Below are 24,360 nucleotides of genomic sequence, written 5' to 3' on the forward strand. Positions count from 1 at the left end.
TGGATGACAGTGTGGAGAAGTTCAAAGCTCGATTTGTGGCACGGGGGTTCTCAAAGGTAGAGGGAGTTGATTATGAATAGACCTTCACACTAGTGGCTCGATACACCTCAATTAGAGCAGTGATCTCCATAACAGCAAAGATGGGGTGGAATATTCACCAGATGGATGTGAAGACTACATTTCTCAATTGGGTCATACAAGAGGAGGTTTACATTGAGCAACCACAGGAATTTGAGGTGCATTGGAGAGAGCCTTATGTGTGTAGACTTAAGAAAGCCCCATATGGTCTGAAGCAAGAGCTGAGAGCATGGTATGAGATGATTGATTCCTACTTGCAGCAGATGGGTTTCCAAAAGAGTGATGCAGATCCAAAACTATATTACATTGTGGTTGGTGAGCATCCAGTCATTTTGGTTCTGTATGTGGATGATTTGTTTATTACAAGAGAGGAGAAACTCAATGAGCACTGCAAGAGAGATCTTGCTTCAGAGTTTGAGATGACCGATATAGGACAGATGCACTATTTTCTGGGGTTGGAGGTTTGGTAGGAGGATGGGCATATCTTTGTGGGCCAGGGCAAGTATGTAGGGGACAAACTGAGGAGATTTCATATGGAGGATTGCAGGCCTATAGCTACTCCAATGATTACCAACTGGAAGAAGTTGCATGCTTCTGATTCTGAGTTGGTAGACCCCACTTTATATCATCAGTTGCTAGCTTGTTGATGTATCTGATCAACACTAGACCAAATATCTCTCTCGCGGTCAACACATTGAGTCAATTTATGATGGAGCCCAAGAGGATGCATTGGGTGGCTGCAAAACATGTGTTATGGTACCTGGGCACAGTGGACTACGGATTGGACTATATCTCGGGGCATGGAGTCAAGTTGACTGGATGTACAATCTCAGACTGGGCAAGTAATGCTAGTGACAGGAAGAGCACATCTGGATGTCGTTTCATGTTGGGTTCGGCAGTGGTGTCATGGTTCAACAAGAAATAGAGATCAGTGCCACTAAGTTCCATTGAGGCTGAGTACATTGCAGCCATTCATGCCGATTGTGAGGCTATTTGGCTTTGCATGACGTTGTGTGGTTTATTTGGTCAGAGGATGAGACCAACTACGATATACAGTGATAATGAAAATTGTATTAAACTCACAGAAAATCTAGTATTTCATGACCAGTCAAAGCATACTAAGATCAAGTGCCACTTCATCTGGGATTGTGTTCAAAGAGGGGCAGTGAAGCTAGAGTACATACCCACTGATAAACATGTTGTAGACATTCTCACCAAGTCATTGAAAAAGAGCAAGCATGTATATTTCAAGGAAAAGATGGGAGTGGTAAGAAACACCTTCCCCAGTAAGAGGGAGTGTTGAAAAAAGCTACCAAAGGGATGTTTCCTAGTGTTATTTTCCTAAGCCTATGAACACAAAGCGAACTGACCTTTTAGTGTGACTTTGAGTTATTACAGTCATGTGACTTTTTAGTCACTCTATGAGGTACTAAAAGCACATTGTACATTATTATATTAAAGTGACTTAATGAGAAGAAGTACATGGTACAAGAAGTTAATAAAGTGACTAGGGAGGCTCATTAATGAAGGCGGAGACATAAGATGGGGTCAATGGGAGATTAGATCTCCACCCTTGATCAAGGAGAGCTGAGATTTAATCTCAACCCTTCATATTAGGGATAGGGCTTCTCATCATTATGAGACTAAAAAGGAGGAAAAAGGCAAAGAGATCATTCATTCTTCATGTGCAAGTGTTGGAGAAGAGAAAGGAGGAGAGAAGAAGGCAAAGAGGCTGAGACAGCAATGTGTTGAAGGCAAGAACAATCTATAGTAGTTTGACCAACATGGTTGAGTTCCTAGTCTGGTAAAGCAGCACGCAGCCTGAGATGGGACCGAAAATCGAGGAAGCTTCAGCACTTTTCGCAAAGGCCTAAGCGCAAAAATCAAGGAGAGATCCCTAATCTAACAGACTGACGTGGAGGAGGAAGCATAAATGACACTTTAGACTCCAAAATAAATTTCTTTCTTGACATACAAAGTCCAAGAAGGATCTATTACATAATGACTAGGACAATGATCCATGACACAAACCCTAGAAGCCTTCAATGGAGGCTTTTGACCTAGAAACAAAATAAACAAAGCATGAAACCCATGCTTATAAATAATTTTCTTTCATAATAAATTTCCTTTTTCTTTTCTTTTAACAAATATATTGCATCATGACTCAAATACAATTATGAATATCGATACTAGTTATATTTCTCAACAGATGCAACACTTATATGTAGAGGAGCATGGACCCCGAGTAGCACGGACCCATTTTGGAAGCTGAGGAGCTGATGGAGGATCCTGAGAAGGTGGGGGAGGATTGTCATCCTCGCTGTCATCATCTAAAGAAGAAATGTTTTCAAAAGTAGAAGGGATAGAGAGATGTGGCACATCTACCGAACTGGGCTTGTAGGCCGATATATTTTCAGCAAACTTTACATCTCTTCTAATAATAACATTTTTGGATTTAGGTGAAAGAAGTCTATATCCTTTGACATCTTCAAAATATCCAACAAAAATACATTTTTCACTCTTAGGTTCTAAGGCTTTATGTTTCTCATTTGGAATATGGGCCCATGCTTCACTTCCAAAAACACGAAAGTGACTTACATATTATTTAATTGAGCTCCATGCTTCTTCTGGAGTGATATTCTTTAAAACCTTAGTAGGAGTGCGATTTACTATGTAATTTGCATAGTTAATTGCTTCTGCCCAAAAATTAAGACTAAGTCCTTTAGATTGAAGCATACAATTAGCCATTTCCTTTAAGGTGTGATTCTTCCTTTCAGCTACACCATTTTATTGTGGAATATATGGAATAGTATGTTGCATTTGAATTCCATGCTCAGTGCAAAAGTTGATGAATTTGTTGTTAACATATTCTCTGCCATTATCAGATCTTAGCTTAAGAATTTGATGTCCAGATTGTTTCTCAACAAAGGCCTTAAAGGCCAAGAACATGTTAAATACTTCACTCTTGAATTTTAAGAAGTATACCCAAGTGTGTCTAGAGAAATCATCAATGAAAGTTAAGAAATAATTGTAACCAGAGAATGAAACAACTGGAAGTGGACCACATAAATCACTATGCACAAGTTGTAAAGGGGTTGAGGCGTGCCAAGAGGCACGTTTTTCAAAACTATCCCGATGATGTTTTCCGAGTACACATCCGGAACAAACACCATCTCTGCAAGATACCATAGGAAGACCTGTCACCATATTTTCTTTACATAGATTTTGAAGGGAGCAATAGTTTAAGTGACCAAATCGCTCATGCCAAAGTTTGCTCACTTCATCATTATGAGCAACAAATATCGAGGGAAGAGTTGATGACCCAAAGTTGTTAAACTTATACAACCTTATAGAAGCATCAGCGATTCTAGTAGCTAAAATCTATCTAGGATCTCTTAGGTCCTTAATTACAACATCATGAGGTTAAAATTCAACGATTTTACCTTCACCTAAATGAGTTATCTGATATACAGATAGAAGGTTGCAGGATAAGGTTGGAACACATAATACATCATTAAATTGACCATTGTCTAGATGAATAGTTCCAGTCCCTAGAACACTAAGAGATCTATCATCACCAACATATATATTTTTGGTGTTACAATCATTTAAAGAAGAAAACATGGTTTTGTTGGCCATGTGATAAGAAGCTCTAGGATCAATGAGCCACCCATGAGAATGAGAAGAAGAAGATACATTTAGTGCATAATCGGACCGAAATACTTGACAACCACATGCAGAAAGTGTTATTCCTAAAGATGAAGTTGAAGTTGAAGAGTGCTCCACGGTCCAAATGGATGTTATGCTTCTTCATTGTTGCTTCCAAGGCTTCCATCTTCTTAAAGAATTTATATTCTAAGTGGTCATCTCGATTACAAAAGTTGCAATGTATATCAGTCTTCTTCCCTTTGTTTTTATTTGCCTTTTCATTTTGTTGAATTGATTTTTCATTTTGAGACTGAAAGTGCTTAGGACCCTTGGTTCGTTGAAGACCATTCTTTTTAGGATGTTGCTTCTTAGGATTCTTTGAACTTGGTTGTTGCTGGGTCGCTAAGTCTTTCTTAGAAGAGTTTCCAAAATTAAGAAGACCAAAATGTTAGAGCTTTTCTTGTTTTCTTATTAAAGAATCACAAAAGGCATCAAAAGAAGGGGACTTGTAGGCTTGTCCTTGAGAAATAAAGGCTTCTCTACTAGAATGGAAGGTGGAAACAAACACATAGTAGGCTGGTCCTAACTTAGTAAGAATGGAGTAGATAAGGCTACCATCTTCTTTCTTAACCTTAACACCTTCCAAAAGAAGTCTAAGGGTCTTGAAATTGGACAAAAAATCTTCAATGGAAGAAAAATTATTGGGGTCCAACGTAAACAACTCAATTTCGAGTTGATGGGCTCTAATTTCATTTTTCATTCCAAAAACTTTATTGATTTGTTTCATTGCTTCATCAGGGGTATCAAGTTTTGCGATATGGAATCTAAGGTCTGGAGAAATAGACATCCCTATCAACCCACGTGCTTGATCTTGCTTATTTTCCCATTTGACTTCCTTGTCTTCATCTCTAGGTTTAGACTCTTGGCATGAGGCTATTCTATAAAGACCTTTACTTCTAAGTAAATCCTCCATGTAGGACACTCATTGGAAGTAGTTGGTGCTGTCAAGAATAACTTGGCATGGACTTTCATTTTAACAGAAACTGAAGCCGTAGATGCCGAAACTAAGTGCTCCAATGGAAAGATCTCAAAAAATTAGACCGATTCAAAAAAAACGGCTCTGAAAATGGCTTCCGAATGAAGAAGTTATGGCTTTTTGAAGAAAAGTTGTTGAAGATGCCAACGAAGTACATGAATTTGCGGAAGTGAATGATAATGTTATATTTAGAAAAAAAAATCCCCCCTTTCCAAACTTAATCTAATTAGCTCATTTTTTTTAATTATGTAACCCACTTTTATAAATAAGTGTAAGTAACTTTTACAATGGTACTTTATGAGCTACCCACTAAATTGTAACTTAAATAAAAGATAAAGAGACTTTAGAATTAGAAGTTACTCACTTTTTATAATGGATGAGAACACTTTTCCATAAAGTAACTTTAAAACATAAGTTACATGTGCTTTTTGAAAAAGTAACTCAACAAAAAGAAAGACTTTAACCCGAGATCTCTATTCTCATAAAGTAACTTTGGACCAAGTGAGCTAGTTTAAAAGGTTACTAATTTTTGGAAAAGAGGAAGGGGTTTTTTTTTTTTAGTCACTGAAGCTATGGAGTGCGTGCTTACTTAAAAAAGCTCTTTTTGCCTACAAAATTAAAAAACACACAACCCAACACGGACATTCAAAAAAACCAAACCTTATGGCTTGAAGTTAGCTTTCACCAGAAACTAAATATTTTACTCAATGTTTCTGATTTTCCGAGATCACACTAAGGTGGGGTGGAAAAGAGCATATGCATGAGAAAAATCCTTCCTTTCTGTTTCTGATTTACCCAAATCGCACAGTGTCGTGGGACAAAGAGCATACACAGAAATGAAAGATATAGATCCAATAATAAAAAACAAAGAGCTAAATAAACCGAAATAAACAGAGAGATGAATAACTAAAACTGCAAATAAAGACTATATACCTCCAAATCTTAAAAATGACTTAGCTAGGGCTACCAGAAACCTTTTCACGTGAAACTAAAGGGATTCCTCACTGGAATAGATGCTCCTAACACAATAGAGCAGTCCTCTCGACCCGAAAACAGTCAGAAATAGTAGATCTAGGAAATGATAGTCGGATGCAATTGTACTGGCTTCAAATTTGGATCACCAAAGAATGCGGCCCTCAATAGCTCTGATACCATGTAGCAATTTACAAAGTAAGTTCCTCAGATAGAACACCGCTCACAAACAGATCACAGATCAATACACCAGTATTCTTGACATGGTTAAAACCCTCAAAGAGGGAAACAGTCCACAACCTGAGCCAACGCAGCCACTTCAAGCAATTTATTAACAAAAGAAAAAAAACTACATAAGCTTCTCTCATGAACGGTCACCTTACAAATGACCCTTCATGCTCTTTAAATAGAGATCATGGACCGATCGGGTGTTAAGCCATGGATCAAGTGTCCGTAATACCGAGGTGAGAATGAACCGTCGGATCACTTCATGTCTAGAACATATCGTGACCGTCGGATTGTAATTTACAAAAGTACATAGTAAAGAAACACACTTTACCTAACTCTACACTAGACCAAGTTATACCTAACTATTTCCTATGTGTCGGAATATCCTAACAGAGCAACAAGAACTTCATGACAATCATCAAAAGGACAGTTGGTGACAAGAAGAGTTGGGATAGCAGGTTAAGTATGCTCTATGGAGCAATAGAATTAAAAAGAAATACTCCACTAGTAAAAGCCCATTTGAGCTAGTCTATGAGATGGATGCTACATTGCCCATTCACTTGAAGCTTCTCTTACCCAAATTCATGCAACAGTACTCCATTAATTCAGATGGCATCACGGATCTTGATGAAAGTCGAAGGCATGCTTATGATCACTTATGGCAAAGTCAAACCAACACGAAGAAGGCTCTCCAGCATAATTTTCAAAAAGGAAGGATTTTGTCCTCTTGTGGAACAAAAGAAGTGAAAAACTAAGAAAACATGGTATGTCCAAAACAATTTGCAGGTCTGATCATCTTTTTGGGCCAAGTCAATTATCAAGCCTCATAGTTGTGGGCTATTTTCTGGGTGGTTGATTTGCAGATTGAATATCTTCCTAACTACTTGTCAAAATTTGGTGCTCTTGTGCTCATTGGAAAATTCTTTTATAGTACTAACATCTCCAATCAAGTTCCTTGAGTTTCACATCCACCAAAAGCCAATTTTGGGCCTTTGAGGTGGCCTTCTACTTGCTAGTTTGATGCAATCTCCAGAATTACAAAAGTTACACATCTGATTAGCAAGTTTATTTTCTTCTTACAGCCATATATAACAAATATAAAATCTACAATTCATCTTCTATTGTGATAAGAAGTTCTTATACTCAATTTGTAGCATTTTCAAGCTTATTTGCTTGATATAGTGAGTATTTTCCTTCGTTGGTCTGCAGTATAAATCCGTTGTTATATAACTAATCAGATCAGCTTTTTGTTATTATATTAACTCTTACCTCTTCCATCTATATCACTTAAGCACTTATCCACATATTGTTTGGTTGACTTGTTGTTTGTAGGGATACCATCCATGCAATTTTGTAAGATTTGGCCTAAAGGGAGAGGAATACGCTGAGGTAACAGTGGATGTATTCCAAATAGTGCTTACCATGTAGCAGGCTAGGTTGAACTTCCCCAACCCTGCTAGTTTGAGCGATAACAGACTCTGCCAGTGCTCTAAGACAGTGAAGCATATCTTCTAGGATCACCAGTTTGCAAAATGTTGTTGGAAGTATATCCAGGATCAGTGTTCAGTTCTCCTTCAGTGAAGGATCTAATTCGCAGGCAACCTCGTTTGGCAATTGTAGCTATCTGGTTCATTCCTCTTTCATTGAGATTTGGTAGTGACAGGGAGTTACTGCTCTATTTACCATCTAGAAGATCAAGTGGAGGCTTGTTTTTGAGCATGAGTTCAGTTTTTTGCCTGCTTTTTTTACCAATAGTGTGATGAGATTTGTCACCAGTTGTTGGCCAAAGGCACCTTACCAATAAAAGATGCAAAAGCACTAGCTGCAGTAGCTTATTAAGTTATTCTGATTTAATTTCTACATTAATAGTCTCGAGGAAGAGGATGTAAGTTCCATTATATATACCATTCTGTAATCTTGATTTGCTGTTTGTAAATACCTTTATGTAAGTATATGACATTCTTCAAAAACAAAAGAAAAATGGGGAAGATGGTTTTGCACCTTAAACTGTGTGAGCTTTAATTCAGTCACAGATCATAGAGTGGATGTTTACCACAACAGTCTCTACATTCTACTCAAAAATAAAGAGATCTTAGTGTCAACTACAATTGGCCGGTATTGAATAAAACCATGGAAGCTATTATTAAGGTATTTCATCAATGCATAAACCATTGGGCTACAAGAAGTTGAGAGAGGAGAGATGTCAATTACGATAGGGGTACACCTCAAGGAGCAAAGATTTAAAACTAGACACTTGATTTAAATAATAATCTTGCTAACAGATGTGGATAAGAGTGCATACTTGTCAATAATCATGTCAACCTCAGCCTTGCTCATGGGACCATATGCTAGAACTCTGGTAAGACTTAAAATATCCCTGTAGTCTCCTTGTTTGAAGGCCTCTTCATCATGCAAAGGTCTGATGACTAAAAGACTTTCTGGAGATGGAATGCCTGTGCAATAAGCTGTTCCGAAAGATGATCCCTCACAAGCCAGCTGCGCTTCTGCTTTAAGCCTGAGACAAGTTATAGCCATTGCATATGCAACTCCTCCAAATCCAGTATGGGAGATAAACAAGTATTGTGCTCCTTCACCGCTGCAGCACAAAAAATTACAAGATTGCATTTATCCTGCAACTATAGCAAAATGTAAAAAGAAAATGCAAACTGATTCTACAGAAAACCAACACTCCTACTAACTGCAGGGCATAGGAGCCACAGTTTACATACTCATCTAGTTGCCTTTGAATGGCATCCACATCTGTGGCAAGGGCTTCTCTTTCTCTTGTCAATGGTATCCTTTTGTAATCAATATTGTACCCTTCATCTTTCAGAGTAGCATAGACTTCTACTGGTGTCTTGACATTTTCACGCGAGATATTCTCCCAATATCCTATAATGTCTGACTGGCCTGTGACAGGATTAACCTCCTCCCGATGTAAAAGCACACGCCCACCTGATCGTTCGGCCTCAGAAAGAATATCTTCCTTTAATCTAGCCTCCATATGTTCAACCTAAAATAAAACGTATGATATCAGTGAAAGAGGAAAAACTTCAGAAGATTCCATACGATGAGTACATATATTTATGAATAAATATGGTGCAGTGTTGAAAGAACTTTGACACTTCCACATCAGTGACAATAAATGTCCCCAGACTAGAGTAATTTTTTAAGGCTACTGTATCTAACTGCAAAGAAATTACCCACCACAGGGCCTTTAATTCCAACATGTTTCAGAGTGTCTACTGGCTGATAAAGCTCTCTCAGCACAAATGGTTTGCCACAAATATAGACCACCACTTCCTCTCTCAGATCAGTCACAGTAGCTTTGCCAGATGGATACCCAGAAGATGTAGGCTCAACATGCAAACAGGCTAGCATTGCTTTAGCTCCATCAACTGTTGGTGTTGCCATGCTGTAAACTGGAAGGTCATCAACCTGGAATTTTATACATCAGGAAAACAAATAAATGGCAAAAGAAATTGACAAATGCAACACCTTAAACTGAGAACACAAACGGCCAACGCAGGCACACAAAAATTACTACACAAAGGACCATGAATCCAACAAATAAGTTCTTTATGTAATTAACATTATAAAAAATGGGAACATCTTAACTCTCTGATATATAGTGCACAGCAGATAAAGACATCTATTCCTAGAATCTACTTGCACCATTTTAAATGTTTATGTGATATATAGAGTAATTTCCTATTAACCATGTAATGTAGTTACTTACAGACATTTCCTTACCTATTAATATATTAGTCATGCAAACAAAGCTCTTTATTATATAATATAGGCTCAGAAAAGAAAACAATATTCAAGATACGATGGAAGTAGAAGAAAGAAAATATATCTTTATTCAGCATAAATGAGACAGTAATCAGACTACAGAAAATTTATCCTTATTCAGTGTAAATGGCACAATAATCAAACTAGACACAGTAAGGATTGAAGGTACAACTGGAACATTTCAATGATGTGTCACCAGACTGGCTTCTCTAAACCTGAAACAGATGAAGACAAGAAACACCGTGTTATAGGGTTAGCATAAAAGCAGACCTTATAATAAGGGTGTGTGATGATCAAGCTCAACATTATTTGTGCAGTGAACAGATTGGCCTGTAGAAAATTTTATAGGGCCATCCAGATTCCTAACAATCCCCAGACTCCACAGTCTCTCCTTCAATGGGCACTGCCATATCACCCTAGCACATTACCTGCTGAAGACCATAGTAATGCCTCAGACATGGTTCCAAGTCCACCCAGTCTCTACATGACAGCGGGTACAAGCTGTCATGAATTTGCTACCCTGGTACACCTGATATCTTAGATAATATCATTGTACTTGGTGTATTTTTGTTATAACGTCACTTTATGTGATAAAGTAATGATGAGGCCATAATATAATTATGAGTTGTGCCTTAGCTTAAGTTATGTCATTAATAAAGGGGTTATGAATTGGGCGCATAACTTCAGAACATATGTCCCTCTCATATGTCTAATATATCATTACGTCACTGAATAAGATCATCAAAGTATCTTTCTTCTACTTTTTCTATCTCCTCTAACTTTTATCTGCCATTATATTTGCATGAAAATCTAACAATAATAATGTAATTTAGCATTGCCTAAAATTATAACCCATTTCCTAAACATGAATACTAGATGGCACAGGCTACCAAGGATTGCGGGTGCATATATACAACTTTTAACAGGAAGAAATATAATTCTTAACCAGCACTACCACACTAATCTAAGAATGATAGTTACTTTACCTTGTAAACATGAGGTGCACCAGGAATATCAGCATAGTTTGAAGTCTTTTTCTGTCCAGGAAAAAAATACATTTTAAGTATTGACCGCTTTCCAAGAACAGATCCATTACGGGCCTTCACAATAGCTTCCATAACTGTATCACCATCATGACTATCAGTGAATGTCCTGAAGTCCACCTGCAAATTATATAACATGAGACAACATTCACCTTTCATAAGCATATAAGATCATAACTTAAGGATGCAGCTAAGCATTGAGAAAGCTTCCAAGACTATGAAACTTGTGTTGCTCCAAAATATTGACATTACGGGAATTGTGAAGAACCGTGCAGGCCGTAACCGTATACTCCATTTCATTTCTTGGACCTCTGGTCTTCTATGCAACCATGGTTTAAATGGAATTCCAGCAGATCCAGGCTGACAGAAACCATCAAATGCATCACTTCCAAGATATGCTGCAAAAGCAATTAACATGAAATAGCGCTCCAAATATTCCGCACCACGATTTAGTGCAACACGTCTCTCTCGAGGCTCAATGCGTTGTTGATTGAACACCCTTCTGTACCGAAGCACAGCTTGTCGAATATTCTGGAGTGCTGCACAGCAATCAATAACTGCATCTAATGCCTCCCTGCATTCTACACCATTATCAAACAGCCTTGTAATCTTCCGTACAAGTGGAATATCATCTATGCCAAAACTAGGAGATAAATCTTGTGACCCCATTCTAGCTTCCGGGGATCCGATTGCAGCATCACAACTCTCATTGCTTGTTTCTTCTCCACTAGTAAAACCACTGTCCATTTCTGAGGTTGCTGTATGTGCTGAAGGGAATCTAAGAGGCCTCCCATAATCAATGCGCAGTTTAACAAGGCATGCAATCACAGTTCCTGTAGTGGTTCTACCACGGCCCATCTGAGAATTAATACAACAGTTACACTAGATAAGAGATATGGGAACTGAGGAATTATGTTACCATAAGAAATCAAGTAACATAATAATTCTATAAGAGAATTGCAATACAAACAGTGCAAACAAATGGACAGGAAAACACACCTGACAATTGAAGACAAATGCAGTGTTCCTGGAAGCTGAGGCAATCTTCATGGCTAAGGCATCAAAATCAGAACTCTTGGGAGCTTTTCCATCAGTGATGGGAACTCGTGCATACTCTATAGGAAATCCTTCAAGCTCCAAGCCTTTGAACACCTCCAAAGGAGTCTGAACTACTTTTGAGTTCACTGCTTCCCAAGCATCATATATTTGACCATCATCTGCCTCATGAATGACCATTATAGCACCTCCATAGCGTTCTGCTTCCCTCAAAATATCTTCTTTAAGCCGAGCCTCCATCCTCTCCACCCTCTCTCTATCTATACCCTATAATCAAGATTTCATATAAACAATGTTCATAAGAAATTCTTTTACAACCTATCAATATGCAAGAATACGCATACACAACAATAGCAAAAACTGAAACTTCTAATGTCAACAGAAAATCTGAGGAACAGTTTGCCCATACTGGAAGATAGAATATGTCCACATAGCACAATCAAGATAACATGAAAGAATCTATGGTCTAATTATCTATAACCTCAGACAAAGATCCTTTGAAATGCAAAATTAGTTTAACAATTATTGAAACTAAGTCAGCTTATGTTTTATGAACACGAAACTTGGATCTAAAATCAAAAACTATCTAGCAATACAAAAGCTCTGTGAATGTAGTAAGGTGTAATGTCCCCGACCACTTAGGAAGCTTATGACAGAGTCCGCTAGCCTAAAGTGGTTCCCATAGGCTAACGCGGGGAAATATTTAAGAAATGGGACTTCAATTACCTAAGGAAAACATTATAAAGTCCAAAAAGGAGAAAGGGTGATATTTCCTAGGCAAGTGAGAAGTCATTTTAACTTTATAAAGTGAAATATCATAAAGTGACTTTATAAAAGTGAATTTAATAAAAAGGGAAGGTGAAAAGCTAACCCTGAACTCATAAAGGAGGGAACATGAGGAAACTCTCCTCATTTGTGCATTTGGAGTTTTGGAGTTTTGGAGAAAATGCTCTTGGAGAGAGTTTGAGAGAAGAAGCTTAGGGTTCTGCAACTCTAGCCACCATAGCAGACTTCGGTGTTAAAACTAAACAACCTAATTTGGATTTGAGAGTGAAATCATTCAGATTTCACCATTGAGCTTCAATGAAGAACAAGATTTATCAGAAACACTAAGGTACCCAGGTATTACCAGTTGATTTCATTTCATTAACTTATTGGGTATGTTTCTATTCCATCTTTCAGGTTGAAGGGAAAACAATGGAGGGCAAAGTTACCAGGTTAGAATCTGGCCAAAACTTGCTTAAAAGGGAGATTCAAGTCAGTGAGTTGGAGGCACCAATTCCTGGAGGATGAAGTGCTAAATCTGGGACCTTGAGGAACGATTTACTCTGCTGGAGGAGAGATGAATATCATTCTCACACCCTGGTCGAGTTCTGTTGGACAATACTTGCTGGAAGATGAAGGGATAAACTAAATAAGGGTGGAGTTCCTTAACTAGAGGAGCCTGCACACATTTTATTGGGTTGGAGGAGTATCTTATGCTTGTTGGAGGTTGTTTTATTACTGAGGTAGCCATGTACCACTGCTGAGGGGGGCATGAACACTTACCCACCTCTGGTGAGTGCTATTCTGAACAGGAATGACAGCGACACACCTGAAATCGTGTTCCTGCTTCATTTGTTGGGCATGGGGCATTCTTTCTGAACCAAGACTGATATCTGGGCAAGAGGTTTGAACCAATGGCATCTGGAGAAAGGTTTCTGAGCTGTTGGGAGCTGATACAAAGAGTTGGGTCTGCGTACTACCTTCTGGAGATATACTTCTCAAGTCAAATAACGAGTTGTCACCACAGATGGACCGAAATTACTCTATGGACCTTTCTTAATGGTTGTCATCACATATCAGGTTCCACATCTTTAACTCCTTCACTATGTATTCAGATCCTTCATGAGAAAAGAACTATTCTGTGAGTCATATTATCACTTGTCAGTGGTATTACAAATTTCTGGGCTGATATAAAGAATGTATGTCTGTCTTTGGAATGTTGCTGGTATATATATATATAGTGAATGCAATAACCGGAAAAAATAAAAAGTTATAATGTGCACCTACAGTAGAGTGTAAACATGTTTGAACAAATTTATCACTGACAATTCAAAACCAAACTCAGAAATTTTTAACAAAAATCAGCAGTGTTACTATTTGGCATATTACAGGGTATCAGAGCCTTAGTCTTCACTCAGCCATGGGTTATCAGTTTGAAAACTCAGTTGCTCATTGACAGTGCTTTCATGACAGAAGAAAACCCCCATACAGGGATAACATATAGGAGAAAAGACACAAAGAACCAACTCCCCTTACAAAGGAAGATATCCCTGATACGGAGAGTGTGAGACACCAAAAAAGGGCAAGGGGATAGAGAAAACACCTGTGTTTGAAAGACTAGATATGGGAGATAAAGAGGAACAGGCTTTTAACAGCTTGCTCAGGGCTGTAAATGACTTGGCCAAGGGCCAAAAAGAGATGGTGGACTTGATGAAAGGCATGGAAAACAGAAGGACTTCCACTGGGAAGGAGCCATTGAATGGGGAAGGGTCCAACAGTGTTGAGGGAAGTCAGGCCCGTACTCATGTGCAGAACCAATCACGCACTGCTAGTAAAATGCCCAGACCCAATATGCCTCAGTTTGTACAAGAGGCTGCAGAGGACTTAACAGAGTATGCTGATTTTGGAATCCCTTATGCAGATTACATGGAACAGTACCAAGCACATGGGCGGGATTTCCGCGCTGCTATGAGTTTTACTGATTTCTGCCACCTTCAGTTGAAGAGCAGGCCCAAACCATCTCAAAGGTTCTTAAGGCAGAATCAGCAACTGCGGAAAACATTGGGGAAGGTGACCATCCCCTATTTTGATGGGTCGTCCAAATGTTCAGCTCAATCATGGGTACAGAAATTGGACACTTATTTTCCGCTGCATCAGATGACAGGAGGAAGCCATTAAATTGGCCACCTTGCACTTGGATGGTGAAGCCCATGAGTGGTGGTACCATGGATTGGTGACATTGGGGCATGGCAGCATCACCTCATACACAGAGTTTACTCAGAGACTTGTTGAGCACTTTGACAGGAAAGATCCGGAGATTCATTTTAGAGAGTTGGCACAGCTCAGGCAGACAGGTAGCCCGGAGGCTTATATTGCAGAGTTTAAAAGGTTGGTGATCATGGTCACAGATATTTAAGAGGCCAGATTGGTGATGCTATTTGTAGAGGGGTTGGCAGAACCTCACCGTTGATGAGTCAAGAGTTTTGAACCCACCACACTTCGTGCGGCAATCAACAAAACCAGGGACTTACAGGATACCACTACTAAAAATAAATTCACTCCTACACCTTATTTCCCTCAGAAGGGCAAAGAAACCAAGCCCTTTCAGGAGTTGACCAGGAAACTGAAGATGGATGAGGAGACTCGGAAAGAGCTTAGGAAGACGAAACTTTGCTTCAATTGTCAGAAACCTTGGGCACCGGGGCACAAGTGTGCTGGCAAGGACAAAGTGGGCAAGGATCACTATATTGAGGTATATTCGAAGAGTGGCAGTGATGATGGGGATGATGAGTCGATACAAGGACAGGTACGGGGATAGATGTACCAGGCAGTTGGGGTGACTCTTCACATGCAGAGGGGAAAACTCCTACTATTGCCTCTATGTCAGGATTCCCTAGATATCATACCTTCAAAGTCAGAGGAGTTATGGTAGAGCATAAGGTGACAGTGTTGATTAACAATGGGGCTTCCCACAATTTTATAGATGTGGAGATGGTGGAGCGAAGAGGGATACCTACTCTAGAGTTCGATGAATTTATAGTTGTTATTCCCAAAAAACATCAAATGGACTACAATAGATACATCCCCAAATTATAGCTCACCATGGGAAATTATACAGTGACAGAGGATTTCTTTGCGGTGGATGTGTTGTGCACTAATGTGGTGTTCGGTTGTCAATGGCTTTACCACATCGGGAAATACACAACGGACTAGAGGAACATGGAAATGGAGTTCAACAATCCTGTAGATTGCAGGAGGGTTATGCATCAATACCTGCCAAAGCTAGTTCCATCTAACCATATTGAGGTAGTTTTGAGACATGACATCGAGTGGGCAGTAGAGTGCTTCTTCTTCGATAGTGATGGCTAAGAAGAAGGACGACACCTTGTTGATGTGTATAGACTACCGTGTTGAAGGAAATGTAACTAGGTTCGGTCTTCATAAATGTAATTTTGATATTTGTACTTATTCAAGAAAAGAGAAATTATTTTGATATTATTTGTCAATGAGTTTCTTGCTCATTGAAAATAGGTCAAGCACATTTTGAAGTGTTGCTAGAGAGTCAAAGTCAAAATGTAATTATGATGAGACCCTTTGAGGGCATGTTACGTCATGTATGTCAACATACAAGGTCATGGGAACACCTCCAAGCCAAGTCAAATCCTCTCCTAGCATCAATGAAGTCTCCAAGCAGCAAAATAATGAATAAAAGTTGAATTATGATGAAACTGTCTAGTCGGCCTAATGGACAGTCAAGTCGGCCTAAAGAGGAGGGACAAACCTCTATTTATAGAGGTTGTCCACTCCAAAGACAACGCATCAATTGTGCTCTGAAATCCGCAAGCAAAAGAGAACAAGAAGGACGAAGAAAATCCAAGGTAAAGGTCTACAAGGGCAGCGAAGCAAGGAGGAAGAACATCGAAGTTTAAAGGGACTGTCTCTAGGGTTCACATAGTCACACGTGCGAGGGAATGAAGGTCTGCCTGCGATCATTACAGCAAGAAATCACAGTGACAAAATATCCTTGTTTTGGGCTAATAAACAAGGCCTATAAGGCCTCCCCATCTAGCAAAGAAGGAAGGAAAAGATAGCGAATATAAGAGGACTTCTTTAGGTTTTTTGTCCACATGTGTGAAGATTTCAGAAGTGAACTATTGCGGATTTGACAACAAATGAAGGTAGCACATTGAGAGACCTCATTTGGATGTATAACTTGGTCTACAAGGTCTCTAAGTAAAGTGAAGAAGGTTTTCCCTATAGCGAAGTAAAGAAGCCCTAATGTTCTAGGGTTTCTCCTAAGAAGAAGAGAAGTTTGACTTGGACAAGCAGCAGAAGAAGGACGAAGTATTAAGGAGCTAAGTGCCAAGAGGAAGGGTTTAACTCATGCTTGGAGGATATCCTAGTCAAGGGTCTAGGGTTTGGCAGTTGTTCAAATAAGAAGCTTCAATAAGAGAAAACTTACAAAGGGTTTTCCTTTCAAGACTGGAGAGGTTTTGTCCCTGGCAGAGAGCCAAACTTTGTGTTCTTGTTATTTTGTTTTGGTAGCAGTTTGATGAAACACACACTAATAAGAAGAAGATAAATTGTAAAAGTGCATCACAAATTGTTATCAAGTAATGAAGAATCACTTTACACTACTTTGCCCAAGATTCTTCAACATACCGAGCTTTCAATAAGAAAACAATCAAGAGTTGGTATCATATTCCCAAGATGGATGAGTTGATAGGGGCCAAATATTTTTCGAAGATTGATCTACGTTCTGGCTATCATCAAATTCGGGTTAGGGAGCAAAACATCCCGAAGACAACTTTCAGGTGCAACTATGGCCACTAAGATTTTTTGGTCATGCCATTTGGGCTAACCAACACTCCCACAGCTTTCTAGTCTTGTATGAACCATGCATTCAATACACAATTGCGGAAGTACTTGTTGGCCTTCTTCAATGACATATTGGTCTACAGCAAGACATGGGAAGACCACTTGAGGCACTTGGATGAGGTGTTGGGAATTCTTGAGGAGAAGGAATTATATGCAAAAGAATCCAAGTGTGAGTTTGGTATGACAGAGATGCTCTATCTAAGGCATGTGATTCATCACGAAGAGGTGCGGGTGCATCAGGAGAAAAATCTAGGCAATCATTGAATGGCCCACCCCAAAGAATGTCACGGAGTTGAAGAGCTTCCTTAGTCTTTCCACTTACTACAAGAAATTTGTTAAGGGATTTTCACAGTTAACAACTCCTCTTACAGACCTCACTAAAAAGGGAGCCTTACGCTGGTCGAAGAAAGCACGGGAAACATTCGAGAGGATGAAGGAGGTGGTGAGCACTTACCCTGTGCTTGCTTTACCTGATTTCAGTCAGCCATTCGTTCTGAAATGTGACGCTTCGGGGACAGGGATAAGTGCAGTCCTTATGCAAAATCAACACCCCAGAGGGTTCCATAGTCACAATCTTATGATTATGACATACACTATTCGATATATGACAAGGAAATGTTGGCAATAATGCATGCATTGGCCAAATTCGAGCAGTATCTGGTGGGATGCAGATTCAAGATAAAAACATACCATAACAGCCTGAAGTTCATCATGGTGCAGAAGGAAATGAGTGAGAGACAGCAAAGGTGGACAAGCAAGTTGCAAGAGTACAACTTTGAGATAGACTACGTCAAGGGAAAGAACAACATAGTGGTTAAAGCTCTATCGAGGATGCCACCCGCTTTCTCACTCATAGAGCTGACAGAATATTGGAAGTCATTGTTGTTGGTAGAATATTCAAAGAATCAAAGATTAAATTTGCTTGTGAAATTCTGGAAGGATTGATCCGCGAGGACAATTACCAAGTTATGAATGACATCATTTACTATAAAGACCAGATCTATCTTGTGGCAGAATCAAAACTCAATGAGAGAATCATGCAGGCAACTAACAGCTCACCCCTGACAGGGCATCTGGGATATCTAAAGACCTACAAGAGGGTCAGAGCAAGGTTCACTTGGAAAAGACTCAAGAAAGATGTGTTGAGATTTGTGAAGGATTTTAACACTTACCAGCAAAACAAGATAGAGCACAACCATCCAGCGAGTTTGTTGTAGCCCCTCCCTATCCCAGAGCAGAAGTAGGAGAGTGTTGCCATGGACTTATCACTGGCTTACCTCCAGTGCAGGGCAAAGATAGCATATATATATATATATATATATATATATATATATATATATATATATATATATATATATATATATATATATATATATATATCTGTGTGGGTGGGTGATAGATCGGCTAACAAAATTTGCGCATTTCTTTGCCATATCATCAAAATATTCAACTTCACAGTTGGTCGAGCTTTTTTTCAAGGAGGTTTTCAAATTGCATGGGTTATCGAAAAACATTGTCAAAGATAGAGATAGCAAGTTCATGGGTGGCCTCTGGCAGGAGCTTTTTAGACTTGTGGAGACTGACCTAACTCGGAGCACTAGCTACCACCCAAAAATTGATGGGCAGACAAAGATAGTCAACAAATGGTTGGAAGGCTATCTCAAGAATTACATGACCAGCCAACAAAAGATATGTGTGAAGTGGTTGCATATGGGAGAGCATTGCTACAATACCACTTTCCATATGTCCATCGACATGGCTCCCTTCAAAGCATTATATGGATATGACGCCCCAACTTTTGCAGACAAGATATTTAGGCACCACTGGCCAAAGAGTGGATCCAGGAGAGCCAGGACAGTTTGTAAGTCCTCAAGGACAATTTCCCTATGGCTTAGAAGCAAATAAAACTATATGCAAACAAAAACACAGGGTGGGGCGCAACTTTGAAGTGAGAGATATGGTATACCTCCATCTTCAGCCCTGTGACCCACCTTTTTGTGGCTGATATCCCTAGGAGAAAAAAACTCTCCAAGATGGTCCTCAGCAGGCAGCCCCTTGCAACCACCAACTAGCTCGTTGTGCCACTTCTTAGCCACCTCAGCCAGCCATGTAATCCCTCGCCCATCTGCCATCATCACATGTTTGAAGGTGGGCCTCCCGAACCTAAAGGTATGCCTTGTCATTTCGTAATTGAGTATTGAACTTTGCTTATAATGGACACTTTTGGGCATGGATTAATGGGGGGATTTCGCGGAAAGAATGGGCTAGGACTGTGCTCTTGTCCCTTAGACCCCTTTTGGATTTTAACCTTAGATTCTAGTCTCGTGGGATCTCTTTTACTAACACTTTGGCTTTAGGGATGGTGCTTCATAGGAAACCCTAATATTGGTTGAGTGGTCCCGCTCCCTCATCCACATATATTGCCCCCTTTCCACTCATTATGACCCCATTCATCATTTTTCCCACCTTGCTCCACATAGGGCTAGCTTTCCCCTTCCCTTTGCCCACACCATGGGTCAAGCTTGGAATGATGCCTCAGGGGTTGATGCAACTAAAAAGAAAAGTAAAAGCATAATTGGACACATTCAACAGGAAAATGCACCACAAAATGCAAAAGATGGTCGAGACAAACACATTTAGCATGTGGGAAAAAGCCAATACATGAGCTCTACCCCATCATCATGGCCATCGCCCTGGTTCCTTTAGGCTCTAGATGAGCCTCCTTTATCATTTAGAAACTCATGATTGTCCCAACCCCTGGTGGGAAATAAATCGCCCTACCTTAAAAGGGGGTATCCACTGCTATATCTCACACATCATGCTCTTACACCTTGAGCCCCTAGCAATTAATTAAAAAAAAATCATAAAAGGCAAAAGGGATATAAAGAAGGGTGGAAAATCAAGGTCGAGGCACCTCATGTACCACGAATGCTCCCCCCTATGCATTATATACCCAAGTGTGGGCTTCCCTTTTTCTAGCTACGCTTGTACCCCAGCATGTGGCCCAAGGCTGCCCCTTTTGATTCCCTACTCCATTCATCTCTTTACCACATGCCACCACCTTTTAACGGATGTACCTTGGGCATATTATCCCCTTTAGAAGTAGAAACCACTTAGTGGCATACTTGGTTAACCCCATTTGGAGCTTGAAGACTTTAGCACATGCCAAAGCCCATTATGGAAGGGCATACCATTATCAAGTCCCCAAATATTTCCATTGTTTGTAAGCTCTTTTTCACTCTATTTCCTTGATGACTTGTTGTACTAGAAGGCTAGGAGACGCAATGGATCTTATGCGGGATTGCAAATGGTCTCCATCTAAGGTTTGGTCTCCCTATACGAGGTCCTAACCCTCCAGAGGGCCACATTGGCACATGTAGAGTGTGTGTTGAGAGCCATGGGCCTCCACAGCAGTAAATAGCACTCCATGGATCCCCAGAGATGTTCAGAGATTGCTCGAAATTCACCTATTGGACGAGGAAGATGCACCTGGTTCACCTTTTCCCAGTCGGCCCCACAGTTGTACCATGCACTTCGCAGATGACCCAAGACTTGTATGTTGATGTGGCATCACTTACACCATCATTTGAGCCCTTACAGATAGTCTACAGGCATCTTCAAATTACTTGGAGACCCATGACATCACTTGTGTGCCCTCATATCCATTGGGAGCACCACAGGTTTATTCTATGGAGAACAAGGGGCCAACCCCTTGTCCATTACTTTTCGAAGTCCAATTCATCATTTTGCATTTATGGACTTCATCAGGCCTCTAAGAGAGCCCAACTACATGAATTATTGATTATTCGACCTCTTGGGAATCTTTCTATTTTGTTTAGGAGCTAGTTTGGTGGGCTTGTCACCAAAAGATAGTTATTTGCACATTATTTTAGTTGATGGGCTAATGTAGGCTCAAATTAGGTAATTCGAACTCCTAATGAGTGTATAAATAGGAGAGACATGAATTCATTTTGTATCATCACTTGGTTTTGGACTTGCGATCTCTTTAGAGATTTTTGTTATTCCTTCTTGGTGGACGAAATTTTGGAGCATGGATGAGTTTTGATGTTTGGATTATCTATTCATGGCTTGGAGCTTCTTAATTGGCAAATGTGTTGATGGTTGGATATGTTCTCAACATGTAAGTACACACATTTAATGATATTCTTGTTTTACTTTGTCATATGCATTGGAATGGGATTTTCGCTATACTCGGGCTAATTGTTGCATCGCATAATTGCGAAAATGTTGAATTATTGTTTCTATATAGCATCTCTAAATGTATGGCCCATGTATGTTGAATGAAATCTCCTAGGGATAATTCTACCATTGAATTTATCTTGGTAAATCCATCTCTTTTTGCAAATCAAAGTATAAAGCGTTAAGGTCACTTCCTCTTGTCCCAAAGGCCAAGCAAAGTAGTCCTTGAGGCCTCCTTGACCGAGAAACAAAGCCCTTTCTCATCATTCTCCTAGACTCCATTCTCCCCTAGGGATTAGGCACTAGTCTACCAATAAGTGGTCACACGAAGAATCATTTTTCTTCACCTTTCCCTCTTCATTCTAAGTCTAACCACGCTGAGCCACCTAGGGCATCACTTCGCCGATGAAGTAGCCATAGAAAAAATTCGATCTCCTAGCCTCTGTTGCACTAGTGTGTCCTCAAGGTCTCCTCCAAATTTGAAGAAATTCCGACGGTGGGATTGTGAGATATCCCAAGCCCTAGCTCTAAGATCAAACTTTGCCCTAGTGTTCCCTAGGCTAGTACCTCATAGGATCAATTTGATACCTCTAAGTAAAAAATCTTACTTTGATATTTTCTCCTTACTTGTCTGGGTTAAGATCATCATTGGTTGCTAAACTCCCTCCCCTTAACCTAGGTTGGGTCCACTTGGTCCCGTGTGGTCCCATACCTTTGAAAAGTTAATTCTTCAAGAACCACTTGGGAAATCAAGTTCAATAAGGATTTTAGGGATTGGGAAACTCCTTTACAAGACACATTCCTTAAACCTAGCCCTTAAATCCTCACCTCCTCCTAGAAAGCTTTGTACCTTGCTTAAAGAGCAAGCAAGCTCCATTCTTAACCTCCTTCTAGGAAAAGGATCATTAAGGTCACTTCACATCCATTTGTTGATTCATCCTTCACAAGTGACTTTCCATATACCGGGTCTCCTCCCATCGGTGAAAGTCCGTAAAGAGTAGGGAGTCTTAGCTAAGGTGACAATGGGCTAAGTCTCCATTGTTGCCCTTGATCTAGTAGTTGTCCCTTTAGGAGTCCCTTTTAGGCCCCCTACTAGTTTGAGCGATAACATTTTGGCGTCGTTGTCGGGGAGGAAGAAGGTCTACCTCACGAGAAACTCATTGAGGAAATGATTCATTAACGACATCTATAAGCATTCCTCTGGCATCTCCACTCATTGTCCAAACCCCTAGTTTACTTTAAGGCAACAACATTCCTCCCTTAACTAGGGTTGCGGCAAAAAGGGGAGAACAAACTCCATCACCGATTGGAACCGCCCTTCTCCCTAAATTTGAGAAAGTCAGTGATCCATCCCCAAAGATGCCATCTAGTTCTAACACTGACCCAAAACAAGATCAACCCAAGATGACCAAAAGTGAAAAACACTTGATTAGTGTCTTTGCCCCTTTGAAATTGAGTGATGATCCCAAACCATTACCTGAGAAATATAACTGATGGTTACCCAAGTTCAACAGGGATGCTACTTGGACTACCCATAGCTTTATTGAAGAATTCTATTAGCAAATGTCCCCTAGGATGATCTTCGATGAAGATAGGCTCATGATGATTTTTGCTCTATCGCTTGAAGGACAAGCAAGATAATGGTACCTTAGCCTTCCCCCAGCATGCATAGAAGACTCTGATGACTTTGAAGACCTATTCATAAAGAGGTGGTCATGCAATGCCCAAGCAACCTTTAACATTGAAAAAATCTATTAAATAACGAAGGGAAGGGAAGACGTACAAGAATTCCTTAAATTTGATAGGTTAGTCAAAGATATACTTGATCATTTGAAACCATCTGAAGCTAATATCCTTGATAAATTCATAAAAATTGTGGTTGGCCACTTAACTTATGTGTAAAGGGACAAGAAACCTTCCACACTAGCTGAAGCCAAAGAGACAGCAATGAAAATTGAGGAAAACCTACGAATCGCGAAGATAGATGTCACTAACCACCCTAGAGCTAATGTTGAGATCAAGAAGGAGAAGTCCAAAGATCAACACAAAGAAACCCTCCTTTCCATCCTCAAGAAAATGGAGAAATTCACTGAAGAAGCCAACGCACGTGACAGGGTTATCATAAATAAAATCACTACCTTGGAAAGGGCACAAAAATCTAGTTACATTCCAAGAGGAAAACCCTTTCCCAAAAAGCAAGGTGGAGAAGATAGGCAAAGCTCGTCTCAATTCCCAAACACTTTGGATCCAACTAATGTTGTTGAGCCAAACTCATCTTCTGAGGATGAGGGAAGTGAAGAGGGAGAGAGTGAGGGTGAAGAAGTTGATGAGCAGGCTAACCTTGTCGAATTTGACATCTTCAACATTTTTCTAGGAGGATCATATACACACCCTCCCATTAGTGAGGTCACCCTTAAGGAAGATAAGGAATAACCCATTCTTAACTCTGATATCAAGGGAAGGTTCAAAGGGATCCAATATTCACGAAAGGAAAATAACAAAGACCCTAAACCCTCTAAGGAACCATCTAAAGAAGACTCATTGCCTAAGCAAGCCCCTCCCAAGGAGTCTCTCACTGAAATTCCCCCCAAGAAGGATCCCCCAACCAAAGCCAATTCAAAAATGGATCCTCCAAATAAGGAAAACATCAAGAAGAAAGAG

The 24,360-nt window shown here is 39.9% G+C and overlaps 1 protein-coding gene across 1 annotated transcript in view; it reads right to left on the reverse strand.

The window, feature by feature from the left end:
• Positions 1-24,360, reverse strand: part of LOC149247863 (metal ion-binding protein) — a 359,567-nt gene that overhangs the window by 103,808 nt on the left and 231,399 nt on the right. Inside the window, exons 12-17 of the mRNA XM_089458307.1 lie at positions 11,800-12,123; positions 11,053-11,658; positions 10,744-10,920; positions 9,170-9,400; positions 8,692-8,975; positions 8,265-8,558 (exon numbers count right to left, since the gene is read on the reverse strand). Of these exons, the coding sequence (XP_089314433.1) occupies positions 8,265-8,558; positions 8,692-8,975; positions 9,170-9,400; positions 10,744-10,920; positions 11,053-11,658; positions 11,800-12,123 (1,916 nt within the window). The remainder of the gene's footprint in view (positions 1-8,264; positions 8,559-8,691; positions 8,976-9,169; positions 9,401-10,743; positions 10,921-11,052; positions 11,659-11,799; positions 12,124-24,360) is intronic.

The sequence above is a fragment of the Pinus tabuliformis genome, chromosome 7 (genome assembly GCF_031772625.1).
Source record: "Pinus tabuliformis cultivar Carrire ecotype Pingquan chromosome 7, CPIR1, whole genome shotgun sequence".
NCBI lineage: Eukaryota > Viridiplantae > Streptophyta > Pinopsida > Pinales > Pinaceae > Pinus > Pinus tabuliformis.